General features: G+C 44.8%; 1 protein-coding gene across 1 annotated transcript in view; it reads left to right on the forward strand.

Annotated features, from left to right (window-relative positions):
* Positions 1–12,919, forward strand: part of LOC126530681 (uncharacterized) — an 81,093-nt gene that overhangs the window by 22,204 nt on the left and 45,970 nt on the right. The window contains exons 5-6 of the mRNA XM_055070721.2: positions 852–1,841; positions 7,477–7,736. Of these exons, the coding sequence (XP_054926696.2) occupies positions 852–1,841; positions 7,477–7,736 (1,250 nt within the window). The remainder of the gene's footprint in view (positions 1–851; positions 1,842–7,476; positions 7,737–12,919) is intronic.

The raw sequence follows: 12,919 nt of genomic DNA on the forward strand, positions 1-12,919 counted from the left end.
CAGTTTAACCTATTGCTTGCTCTTGTTTCTAACTTTATTATTGTTCTTGAATATTCTTTAAAACTAGAGATGTGCAGAAAAGCCTGATGGTAGGCTTGTGTGCACATGGGAGCTCCAGTGATTGATGCTCCCGTGTGACTACTTCTGTGGAGTGCACAATTCTGGGCAATGTGATAATTATAGTGGAAGTCATTTAAAATGGACTTTCTTGAGATAAATTCTGGATATCTTTGTTTAGCTCCTAACAGTCCCTGTGCACTTTTGTTAAACTTAGTTTCTAATAAGATTAACAGATGTTCGTGCTAAGCGTAGTCTATAATATTTGGGGAGGTCAGTTGCAGAAGACAATATGCACACATGTGCATGCAAACAAAAATGTAACTCTGTGTAAAATAACAGCAGTAAGTAAGCACACAGGCTTCAGTAAATAGGAGTGCTATTAGGGGTTCTTTGGTGCAGCAAGTCTTGGCAATACCTGTATCATGCTTTGCCAAGTAGGTGCCAAGTATTTTATGTGGTTCCGTATTGGACAGAGAATGCAGCTATATTGCGATTTTCTATTTTAAAGGGTCTGTCAAAAGATGTGGGTGATATTGAAAATGAGGGCCTTGGTTAGTTTTTTTCTTATTTATGGCAAAAATTAATCAGAATCTGCTTTTAAGCAAAGCAGAACTTTTTACAACTATCAAAGATTGGTAGACATTTTTTTTGAAGGGAAGCTCTTTCTGATGTTGCAAAAAAGGTATTTCTTGTTGGTTTTGGGATTACATTATTTATCACTCTAGTTGACCACTGCACTAGTCTCTGTAGCGTGCCAAATTAGTCCTTTTTTTTTTCTTCTTTGTGATCAGGAATGTCAGCCCCGTTGTCAGTGGCACTCCACAACGGGCAACCAGGAGCGAGTGTAGACGGCGGTTACTGAACTGCTCGGTCAGTCCCAAATTGTGGGACTCGATTCTGCAAGAAGACTCGCCAAGGGACACAAGCTGTCTTGTACTTCCCTGTCCTACCACTACTGACAAGCCTGCTGAGTGCGAGGAAGCCCTGGAGGCAGCCATGTGCACGGCTGTGATAAACGGTAAAAGCAAAGAGTTGCCACCCCTCGCGGTGCAAACGGTGCCGGAGACACTGGAAATAGAACTCTACTGTGGTGGTGTCGATGATGAAATTACGTCGTACCAGCCGCCGCTTTCAGCAATCGCCGAGAAAGAGGAAAGCAGTGGTGAGGATTCCGTTCGATCGAGGGGAAATGCACCTACCGAAGTGGCAAACAATCAAAGGTTCATTGATTGTGCAAAGGAACAAGAAAAAACAGGCGCTGAAGCACCTGAGAGTGAATCAAGCCTGCTGGGTATAGATGAACAGGAAGACAGAATCACCGATGCTGAGTCAGAGGGGTCTCCGAGCCTCCTCCAGCAGGACAAAGGTGCGCATCCTGTGCCGCCCCGTGAGACATGGGACGACGATGAGGTGCCACCAACAAGTGTTGTGTCAGGCACGACTCCCGCACAATCTCTGTCTGAAGTGTCATGCCACAAGACACTCAATGTGATGGATGATCGAGCCAAATCACCCAGTCTACTTGACGTGTTTGCTGCACCAAAGAGCACTGTGGCCCCTGTTACGAGTGAGGCGGTGAAAGTGGTGGGCTCCTCTAGTCTACCTGCCACTGAAGTGACTGTGTGTGACAATGACTTGGTTCCCAAATCAGTGTTGCCAAGCGGCAGCAAGCTTTCTCTGTTGAGGAAGCGGCGTGCGTCACCAACCGAGGCTGCCGATGTGTCCCTTGTTCAACCTCCGAGCACAGCAAAGCGGAAAAAACAGACCAAGCTATCTGACAGGTGAGCCCAAGTAAACTGTTTTAGACAATGTTGTTGCCCGTATGTGTTTTGTGTACGGGCATGTCATGCTGGCATTCTGTTCTCTTTGCAGGTACAATGAAAGTAATGAGCCTGTATAGACCTTCCAAGTTTACCATTCTCCACAATGCATTGTGCAGTAACTTTCGGCATAGACGATTGTGGCTTGGTGCTGTACAGTACATTGGGCTTGTTCTCTTAAAAAGTGTGTGCTATAAGGTCCTTTAGGAAAGCAACTGTGCTGCACTTGGAACAGGGGTACACCGATATCCACCCTGTCTCCATTGAAGTAGTTCCTTTGGGAAGCTGCCCACTGCCATGGATGTGTCTACCATGCTCCAGTTGCTCCATGCTAGTGGGCTCAAGTGTTATGTCATGGTTTGTTGGGCACTGCCATAGAAACGACCTTTCATGGTGAATCTTGCTTTATAGGAAAAGAAAGAAGGCAGTCATCTGATCGCGCGAGTACAGAGGTTTTGGAGCCATGAGCAACCTTAGTGCCAGCCTCAGCCCCCTCCCCCCCTCCCCCCTCTCACAGAGAAAAAAAAAATGATAGCAAAACAAACCAAAAGCTTGTTGTAGTGCATTGTCACACATGTAGTATCATCAAGGTGCGGCATATGCGAGTGGCCCTTTGTTGCTTGTTGGCTTTGGCATCGAGCTGCTAAGCATGAGGTCGCGGGATCAAATGCCGACTGCAGCGGTTGCATTTCGATGCAGGCAAAATGCAAAAATGCCATTGTATCGTGCTTTAAGTGCATGTTAAAGAACCTCCAGGTGGTCAAAAATTCATCTGCAGTTCCCCACTATGGTGTGTCTGATAATCATACCATGGTTTTGGCACAAAAATATGCTAGAATTTAATTAATTAATTAATGCGTGAGTCAGCATTGTATGGTCGGACATGTCAGATTTTTGGCAGTGCTTGCTGCACATCGCACTAAAAATGGTAATTTAACTCCACCTGGAGGAATTCACAACACAATATTACGGTCTTGCCAGTCCATAAACATTATTTCAAGGATCACTATTTTTGCAATGTACCTTGCAAAGGGCTGTTTTACTTTGTCTGGTGGTTAATTAGAATACAGGTGAAGTTACAATGTGCATGCAACATTGAGGAACACTATTATGCACTGTGTGATCAAAGCTTCTTGCGCCTGCCACGGTGGCTGCGGTGTTCTGCTGTAGCCTGTGAGGTCACGGGTCCAAGTCCCGGCTGTGGCAGCTGTGTTTCAATCATGGCAAAATGCGAAAAGCATGTGTACTTAGGTTCAGGAACACGTTGAAGAACTTCAGGTAGTCAAAATTAATCCAAAGTCTTCTATGGCGTCCTTCATAGCCCATTGTGCAGTATTGAGATGTATAAGCATAGCACTTATTATTTATTTAAAACATTTTGGTCTTTATATAAGTTAAACCTCAATATAACAAAGTCCGTAAAACTGGCACTTTACTTCGTTATATTGAAATTGGATCTTTTATGCAAATAAGTATAGTAGCTGACAGATTTTTGTCATGGAAGAGGCTGTAAAGTTTTGCAAGTTATCATGCCATCATAAAAACATGAATTTCATTAAGAGAAAAAAATATTCTTGTTGACATCGAGAGTTGGTGACCAAAGGTTCGGTTTCATGCAGTGTCAACTATATCTTTACATCAGTGGTATAAAGCGAAACTTTTGCATCCACTTTGCTGCCATGACTGATAGCGTCACCCACAGTGGGATGATGCAATCAGTCATTTTTGATACCCCCCCTCTTCCAAGCACCCACAGCAGACAGCGCACGAGGCGTGATAGGATCTTATCAAAGTTAGACTTTATACAGAACAGGAAAGATAGACGGTCTTGCATTTAGTGCAACTATACCGCTACTCAGGTTATCACTGTTCACGCCACACAAGGCAGTAATAATTGGCCACAACAAAAACACCAAATTGTGTGCTGACAGTGCAAGCTAAGAATATAGAACTAAACGCAGCCAAAAAAAAATGTTGGCCGAGGCAAAAGTTACTTCAAGTGTTCTTCGACATCAAATGTTTGAGTGGCAAAAAAGCCGTCAAGGTGTGCGTGCCAGAACACAGTAGGCAGGAAACACTGCTGCACTGTTTGTCGTGTTGCTAAACAACTTGCGATATTGCAGAGGCTGCAGGTTGCCTGTGGCATCTCGCAGCGCTCTGAGAAACACTAAGAGCTGATGATCCCGTCTGCGCAAGGGGGCTGGGCTTAGTGACAAGATACTATCCCCCAGGGATGCTCCGGGAATTCGTGAAGTTGTTTTTACAGCTAAAGCTTTAAAAACTTGCATTAATGAAATTTGTGTTTTAACAAAGTTTTTTCGCTGCAAGTACAACTTCGGTATATCGAAGTTGGGTGGTAGTTTGGTACATTGCAAACCGCCGTGGCAGTGGCAGCTCGTGGAATGTGACATGTTGTTTGTTGAAGTCGGTAAGCGTGCTCCTGAGATGCACATTAGGATGCACTTCCTTGAACTTCAGTCGACATACTGCCGGCCGGAGTTTTATACCAATGCAGCAGAGTCACAAGCCAGCGTGTCTTATGCACCAGTTGGTCCATCCTTTTCGGAGTCCGGCATTCTGCATGTGCAAAGATGTATCTTTAGGACTGACGGCTATGCACTGTTATCGGCTGTGGAACACATCATACAATTCAAACTACAAAAGGCACTTAAAATTGCAGACTCTCTGAGCATTGCCAAGGCTTTAGTGTCGCCACAAAAGCATAAAAACCCTGTAATTATTGACCTTTATACACTCCTGTGCACTGTTTATGCATGTAATGAACGGGTCATAATATGCTGGGTGCCTAGACACACAGGCATTAAGGGTAATATGCTCGCTGATGAAATCACCACATCCACAGCAACAAAAGATTTCAACTCTTCGACACCTGTACCCACCATAGTTATGAAACTTTTCACTCGAAAAATATTAAGAGCCTATTGGCAATGCTTGCTGGATGCCCAAATTTCGAATAAATTTCATCTAATTAAGCCACAGTTAAGCACTTCCCAATCAATGATAAAGTCATGACAAAGCAATGTCCTGTTACGTCTACTAAGAATAGGGCACAGATACGGTACACAGAACTTCTTCTTCATTGGTAATGAAAGGCTGACCATCATCCACGCCCTTGTGGAGTGCCGGGAGGCGGAAATCGAGAGAAAAAAAAAAAGCGCTTTCCTTGAGCATTTCCTTTAGTTTCTTGGCACAAACCCTTTATTCGGCACCAAATCTGTGTAAAATTTTTTCGGTGACACTCTTACATTGCAAATTATCAGTCCAAAAATATTTAGTGCAGCCTCTTACCAGAGGCTGCATTAGGTACACCTGGTATAGCACATGCCTCGAGGCCCTTGTACTCAAGGGCCCTGATGAGGCAGTAGTGCTACTGTCATTTATTCTTAGTGTATCATCCTCTCAAAGTACATGCTTTATTTTGAGTATATCATCCTGTCAACGTACATGCTTTAAGTTCATATTACGCCTCACAACTCATTGCCATTATTTCACGACACATATATTTTATGCAGTTTACAGCGACTGTATTTAGGCCCCTTTACAGCCACGTCACATCTACCTCTTATAATTCATTGCTCCATTGCCAACTAATTAACACTTGCCTGGTGCTCTTTGGCCATACTTGACCCTTGCACCACAAAACATTACATTCATCAGTTTGTTACATTGCCAATTTCGTTAAATCGAGGTTTGTTGTGTCAAGGTGTGACGGTATACGTCTGCAATCTCAAAAAGATAGAAGCCATTTCATCTTTGCACTGCCAATCTATGCAAGACAGTTGCACGTAGCAGCTTTGACTGCGCATGGTCTCTGTGATAGCAGCAGCGTGCTGCGTAGCAGTCTCCCGCGGCCGCCATGGGGTGCCGCGACAAGCCCTTTGACCACCGAGAGCCACGTATCAGTGCGATAACTCAACTTGAAGGATTCTAAACATTTTGGAGCACGAGGTTTATGAGATGATATCCTGTAATAGCGAAGCCGTTCTATGGTTAGTTAGATTAATGTTTCAGGGCCGCTTTAAATGCACACTGCAATGAAATTTTGGTTTGCATAAAAAGCATAGTTTAAGATAAGTGTAGAGGAGCCTCCCTGGGGCAAAATTTTACATTTGAAGTATGAGTAGATGCGGCGTGAAAAATAGACATTTCTGATACTGCACTCACAGAGCAAGGCCGTTACTGCTTGGTGAAAGGGATGCATGACCCAAAACGTTAAGCACCAGCATGGTTCCTTGGCATCACCTTTGAGATATTGTACTGCTAGTGGGGCACTGAAAAAATTCAGAGGCTACATGCACAGATTTGCGTCGCATCTGCTAACACACCTTCTGCTTACGTGCTGTTAGAGGCTGCTAACAAGAAAACTATACAATTACCAGCCCTGCAGCTTTGCCGAGATTGCTTTACTTGTTTATGCTACTCATTTATAACCAATTTAGCCAAAGTGTAATATTGTTGCAGTTGGCCTTCATCTGTCTTTAAAGTAGCACTGACATGTCATTTCTTATTCGTCCTAGTCTTTTGCAATAAATCAAGGTCCAAGCCATCTAAAACATATAAAAGATACTGGCAAGTGTCAGAGCATCACAACAAATTTACTATAGTATGTTTCTTTCTATGTTGCATTTTAGGTTTCAGAACTCGAGGAGGTGAATGCGCCATGATGGTCCGATACGCTGCCTCACTTTCTGTGATCACTGAGACTGCCACATGGGAACATGGCTACAGTGAACGCATACAGCAGGCTTGGGAACATTTTATTTGCAACGTCACCGTACCTAACGTTATTGCTACACAATTTCGGTTAATGTTTCTCTGTGTCACGTCATCGTGATAAGTCGATGATACCACATCTGGAATTTTTAGACCAACTTTATACATACATAGCATAGCATAGCAGGTACTTTATACATAGCAGGTAATGCTATAAAAGCTTAGGAGACTTCCGCCACTGCTTGCATCCACGGCCAAAATTTGTTTCACATATGAAAGAAAAATATATAAGTACATGCGATTCAATTCAATGTGAAGTTGTCTCGTATTCTTTTATGTAGAAAAATATGATGTATTTATTACATGGAAGACTTTAGGTATCTGAACTTGTTGACCTCGAAACAAGTGGAGTGATATGTTTCTGTGACTAGTGAACACAGTGCATTGCTTGTTCTCGTGACCAGAACATAGTATGCCACATACTGGAAGCACAAAAGTGCGCAAATATTGTTTCATCTGCCATAATCTTGTGTCCACAAGTTGTCGGCATATGAAGTAGCTATTCCGTAGAAAGTATTGCAGAATAAGAACAACTGCAGTGGAAAACGTGCAGAGGGAGACTTATAAATGGCCGCACTACTTGTGTAGTTTCTGCAGCATTGCCTGCTATGTATGAAACGAAGTGTGTAACACCACATTAAATTTTGTTTAAAGTGTTTCTCAACCTTTATTCTTCCTATGTGCCACACTTTTCGTGTGAGAAGGTTGTGACAGGGTCTCTACAATGTTGGAAGTGTGCATCAGTATTCCTTTAAGGAAAGTTCACGTCTACCATCGTCTCTTGTTCTGTGCTGTCTCGCAGGTACTTCCTCTCGATAAACCGTACAACAGTCCCTGCAACCAGGTCCTCCAGCAGATCCATAAAAAAGGAATTGTCGCAGACTCACGTGGACACTCATTTCCCGGAGGACTCGCTTTTCTCAATGCAGAGGAAGCACGTCGACCTAGACGAGACATTTGTTTCACCCGGACTTTTGCAAGAATTCAAGACGCCACCTATGGCCACAGTTTCGGGCTTGCCAGGTGCTCTGGAAAATGGTGGCACCTCTGAAGTTAAACAAGGTTAGTTTTTCACAGCTTTTAGCTGACATACTCTAAGTACTAGTTATGTTTTGTTCATCACGAAAGTGCTATAATAAATTTATTATTATTTATTATAGGTTGAAGTATTTAATTAGTTCTTGCCCAGATTGGTGCACTGGAAAAATATTTCCCTATATAACTTTGTCAGGATGTTAGTTTGTTGACAACCTCTGGCAATGGTTTGTTGCTTAAATCCACTTTCAAAAGTGAACCTTTCTCTGGCTGTTCCCTCCACTTTGCATAGTCAGCTATTTATTCAAGCAAAGTAAGCAGATACCACAGACAGTGTAATCAATGAAGGTGAGTTGGTGGGCCAATACTGATACCAGTGCACAATACAAGTCCTCGAAAGGTTTTTAATGTGGTTTGCAATGTAGGCCAAACCTGGTGGCAGTGTAACGTGGCAACATCTCTGCACATCATAATATTAACCAATAGAGCTAACCAATAAGCAGCATCCCATTGACAGGCTATAGCTTCACTTTGACAATCATCCTCCAGTGTTTCTCTTTTATGGTGACTCGTGGTGTCTGTGCAGCCCGTAGTCTCACCATGCTTTGAGGTGGACGTTCCGCGCTTCTCGTAATGAATTTCAGCCAGGGGCATTGACACTATTTTGTCGTACTGCTATCGCTCTTGCTGAGCCCTTAGCAGGCATTGCTGAATGCATTGCGTCTGTGACAACGGACAGCTCAGCCCTGGCACTTAGCAATATTGACTTCAATTCAGGCCTTTCAGAGGAAAAGCAGAAAGCACTGCACAAATTGCTGCTTTGGTTCAAAGAGTGCTTTGCATCTTCTTCTAAGGTATGCTAGATGTCTATCACAAGACACGGTATCACGTACGACAATTCTCATCCTATATGACAACTACTTTACTGCATTTCAGCGAAAGAGAGCAATGTGATTAATGCACAAGCCTAAGAAATGCTTCACGATGACGTTATGTGACCGTCCCAAAGCGCTTGTTTGTCGCCGGTGGTCCTTGTCAAAAAGAAAGACTGAACGCTTCAGTTCTGTGTTGACTGCAGAAAGTTTAATAACGTAAAAAAAAAAAAATGTTTATCCGCTTCTGCCAATCAATGATTCATTAGATTGACTGCGGTGGACCAGGTATTTTTCATCCATGATCTGAAGAGTAGATATTTGCAAGTCGAAGCTGACAAATGAGATCGGGAAAAAACTGCCTTTGTTATTCCAGATGGACTGCATGAATTTAAATTGCTCCCATTCGGCCTGTGTTCTGCACCAGCGATGTTCCAGAGAATGATGGACACTGTTCTGACCGGTATGAAGTGACACACTTGTTTAGTGTACCCAGATGATGTTGTCGTGTTTGCGTTGACTGATGGGCAAGACGCAGCTTTCACATAGCCCCTGTAGGAACCATCTGTCTTTTCTCACTTTGACGAGGATGCTGACACCGAAGTGCATACCGACGTATGTAATGTCGTTCTTGGTGCTGTACTTGTTCAACACCAGGATGGCGGTGAGCGAGTGATCGCTTACGTCAGTTGCACTCTTTCACGTGCTGAAATCAACTACTCTACCTCTCAGAAAGAGTGTTTAGCAGTTGTGTGGGCCATCATGAAATTTGGCCTTATCTCTACTGTCGCCATTTCAAGGTGGTGACAGACCACCATTCTTTGTGTTGGTTGGCCAATCTGAGAGACCCATCCGGGCGACTGGCACGATGGAGTCTCCGTCTGCAGGAGTTCGATGTTGCCATTGTCTACAAACTGGGCTGCAAGCATGAAGATGCCGACACGTTGCGGTGCTCCCGTCAAACCTTGCAATAATGACATGCACGAAGATGGTGGATTCCTTGGGGCCCTCACCGCATCTGACCTGACCGTACAGCAGCACGAGGACACCGAAATACGTTCTCTCATCGATCACCTAGAAGGCAAGAATGTTACAATACCTTGACACCTTTCTCACAGTCTCTCGACTTTCTGCCTTCTCAAGGCTGTCCTGTGCAAGAAAAACTCGAGTGCCAGCGACAAAAAGTATCTGCTGGTTGTACCTGCAAACCGCCGTGATGACATTCTCCTTGCCTCTCATGATGACCCCACATCTGGAGACTTGGGATTTTCATATACTCTTGCCAGGGTACGCCAAATGTACTACTGGCCCAGACTTTCTACCAGGGTCAAGCATTACGTGGAAAGCTACCATGAGTGTGAACACAGAAAATTGCTGTCTATTGGGGGCGAGCTCCACCACTGGAAAAACTGGCGCCGCCGACGGCGTGACGTGGCATGAGGGATCACGTGGACATAGCAGCCGCGTCAGCTGCTTCGAAAGCGCCGAAGCGCGCTGAAAACGAAAGTTTAAAGTCCCACCTGCGCTGTGGTTCTGATTAAGTGGTAAGGCTTTCCCGTCTTGGGTGTCTGCTTGACAACATTTGAAAGCACTATAATAGGTAGTGGCTGCCTTTAGAGGCGTGAAGCATGGTAGGCTACTGACCTGTGCCGCAGTGCCGGACGTACGCAACGCAGCCCGGTGTCAGCCCTATTCACACGTAGCCGCAGGACAAGGAGCTGTGTGAAGCTTGGCTCGTGAAACTTAGATCCGGCAAACAGCCATCTACAACTCGGATATGCAGCAAGCACAGACTCAAGGAATATTTATGCTACGGCGCCGGGACTGCGATGATTGGTGAGTAGCAGAAAACTCGCACTGAGACGTTTGCCTGCGCTCCCTGCCCGGCTAATGTCACGATGCTAGACACTGGCAAGTTCACTGGAATGGAAAGGGAATGGTAAGAAGTACATTAAATAAAGGCATGGCATATGGTCCGTTTTCAGTTTAGTTTCAGTTTATTTCTTTAATAAGTAGATATACATGCTTACACAAGTATACAGAAGGAGGTTTGTGTTATGAAATAATGCACTGGATTACGAAAAAGAAGCAGCGCGAAATCGCCCGCTGGCTGCATACAGTGCGACACAACTTTAGAAATAATATTGAAACGTCCAAGAATTAAAAAAAAAAATTATACTGAAACATCATGACGGTACATCACAGTTGCCGTAGGTGTCAAAGTCCCTTGTTAAAACGAAATTGTCTTTGAACAGCTCTCATAACGTCCATGCAACAATGGTTGTTTTTGGACTGTCAAATGCTCATATGCTGCGGCCTAAAGCTCACAGCACGGTGCGAAAATGCTCTCAGTGAAAGCAAAACATTGTGTGCAGATATGCATGCAGATGCGCAGTCAATCGCCGCGAACCCGTGCGATCGCTGCATGCATTGAGGCTTCGTTCTGTTATGCACCATTTCGTTATACAGACCACCCACTATAAGAACATATTTCACATAGTTTGCGCTCAGCGATTGCCAACCTTTCACGCAAGAAGCCAGTCTGGGAGACTCCATTGCGGCGACCACGCACAGTGGCTTTCACTGTACGTATTTGGTAAAGAGAGCGTCTGTAAACGATTCTGTGCTTTCAGTGTGCCCAAGATTATTATTTCGACAGTAATAAAGTTTCCTTGTTTCGAGAGTACTTACAGAAATGTACAGGAGGGCTGCCGTGTGGTGTTTTTATTAAGTGCCGTAGGCCAAACGTATGGGGAGCACGCCGTGTGATCCCTGATACTATGCAAGGAAGGCGCTTCCGACAGATGGCGACTTCGTAAGTCCTCGCCCCCAATAAAGCCTGGGGTAGGGGGCTTACTCCAACCCATCGCACCACCTAGCATGCTGTTTGATCAAATCGGCATTGATCTGCTGGGGCCCTTTCCTTTGTCAGGCAGCAGAAACAGGTGGATCACAGTCACCACAGACAATCTCAAGCTGTACACTGTGCCACAGCCTACAAAGTTGCGCAGTTTTTATAGGTTGCATAATCCTCAGACATGATGCCCCATCATACGTCATCATCGACAGAGGAACTGTCTTTACAGCCCAACTGATAGAGGACGTCTTCAAGCTGAGCTGCACGCAGCGTTGTAAGGTGACTGTCTATCATCCTCAGACCAACGAACTGACGGAGTGGTTAAACAGAACCATTGCTGACATGCTGTCTATGTGTGTAGACGTCCAGTATAAAACGTGGGATGAGGTCCTGCCATACGTTACATTCACGTACAGCTCCACCGTTCAGGAAACCACGTGATTCACACTGTTCCGTCTTGTCTACAGGCGTGAGGTCCAGACCACGCTATACGCGATGCTTCCGCACGACATCGACGCTTCACTTACTGCCAACGCTGAGCAAATTACTGAACACGCAGAGGAAGCATGCCAGCTCGTGTGCATACACATAACTAAGCAGCAGGGTACAGATGCACGACGCTACAACCTATGGCATTGGCAAGCCAAATACCAGCCAGCTGTCCAAGTCTGGGTGTGGATTCTGTTCCGTCGCCAGGGGTTGTGTGAGAAGCTGCTTAGTTGACACTTTCGACCGTCCAAAGTGCTACGTTGCATTAGTGAAGTGAACTACGAGGTCATTCTTGATGGTGCCGCATCGACAGCACCACTCGGAAATAGTCCAAGTTATGCGCCTCAAACTGTATTTCGTGCGTTAAGGGGGCGCAGTCCCGACCTCACGCGGCTTCTACACTTTCACTTCGCATAACGTCCAGTGTTGTCCGGCACTTCATGTGCACACACTACTCTTTTGTTCTGTGCTCTCTAGTTTAGTAAGCATCGGGCCGATGCTTTTCTTCTGCCGGGGGAATAATGCCACAAGGTCAAATCCCAGACCTGTGCCCCGTTTCTTTTATTTGAAACATCCTTCAGAAGGAGGGAAAACAAGTGATTGAGATTATGTGGTAGCGTCTAATATGTATAACGTCAGTACTGGGCGGTTGACTATGGCCGGTTGTTGCAAGATGCATCGAGCATGCTCATCCAGGATGCAACGAAGTCATTCGCCCAAGTTATTAGAATGTTGATGAAGTGTTGTGATTGTGCACTATCACAATGTCGCCGACGTGAATCTGTGATGAAGCTTAGTCCGGGGCGGTAGTGTGCTGATCTGAACAGTACAGTTGAACCCGGATATATTGAATCTGAAAGGGATTACAAAAAAGTTCGATATGTAGGTAATTTGATATATATAAATAATAGGCCCTGAGACAAATAGCGGCTTACCAATTGGTGCGTCCGAAGGCCTCTTAGTTACTGCATGCAACTCTGGAAAAAAAAGCA

Source organism: Dermacentor andersoni, chromosome 4, assembly GCF_023375885.2.
Source record: "Dermacentor andersoni chromosome 4, qqDerAnde1_hic_scaffold, whole genome shotgun sequence".
In the NCBI taxonomy this organism is placed as follows: Eukaryota; Metazoa; Arthropoda; class Arachnida; order Ixodida; family Ixodidae; genus Dermacentor; species Dermacentor andersoni.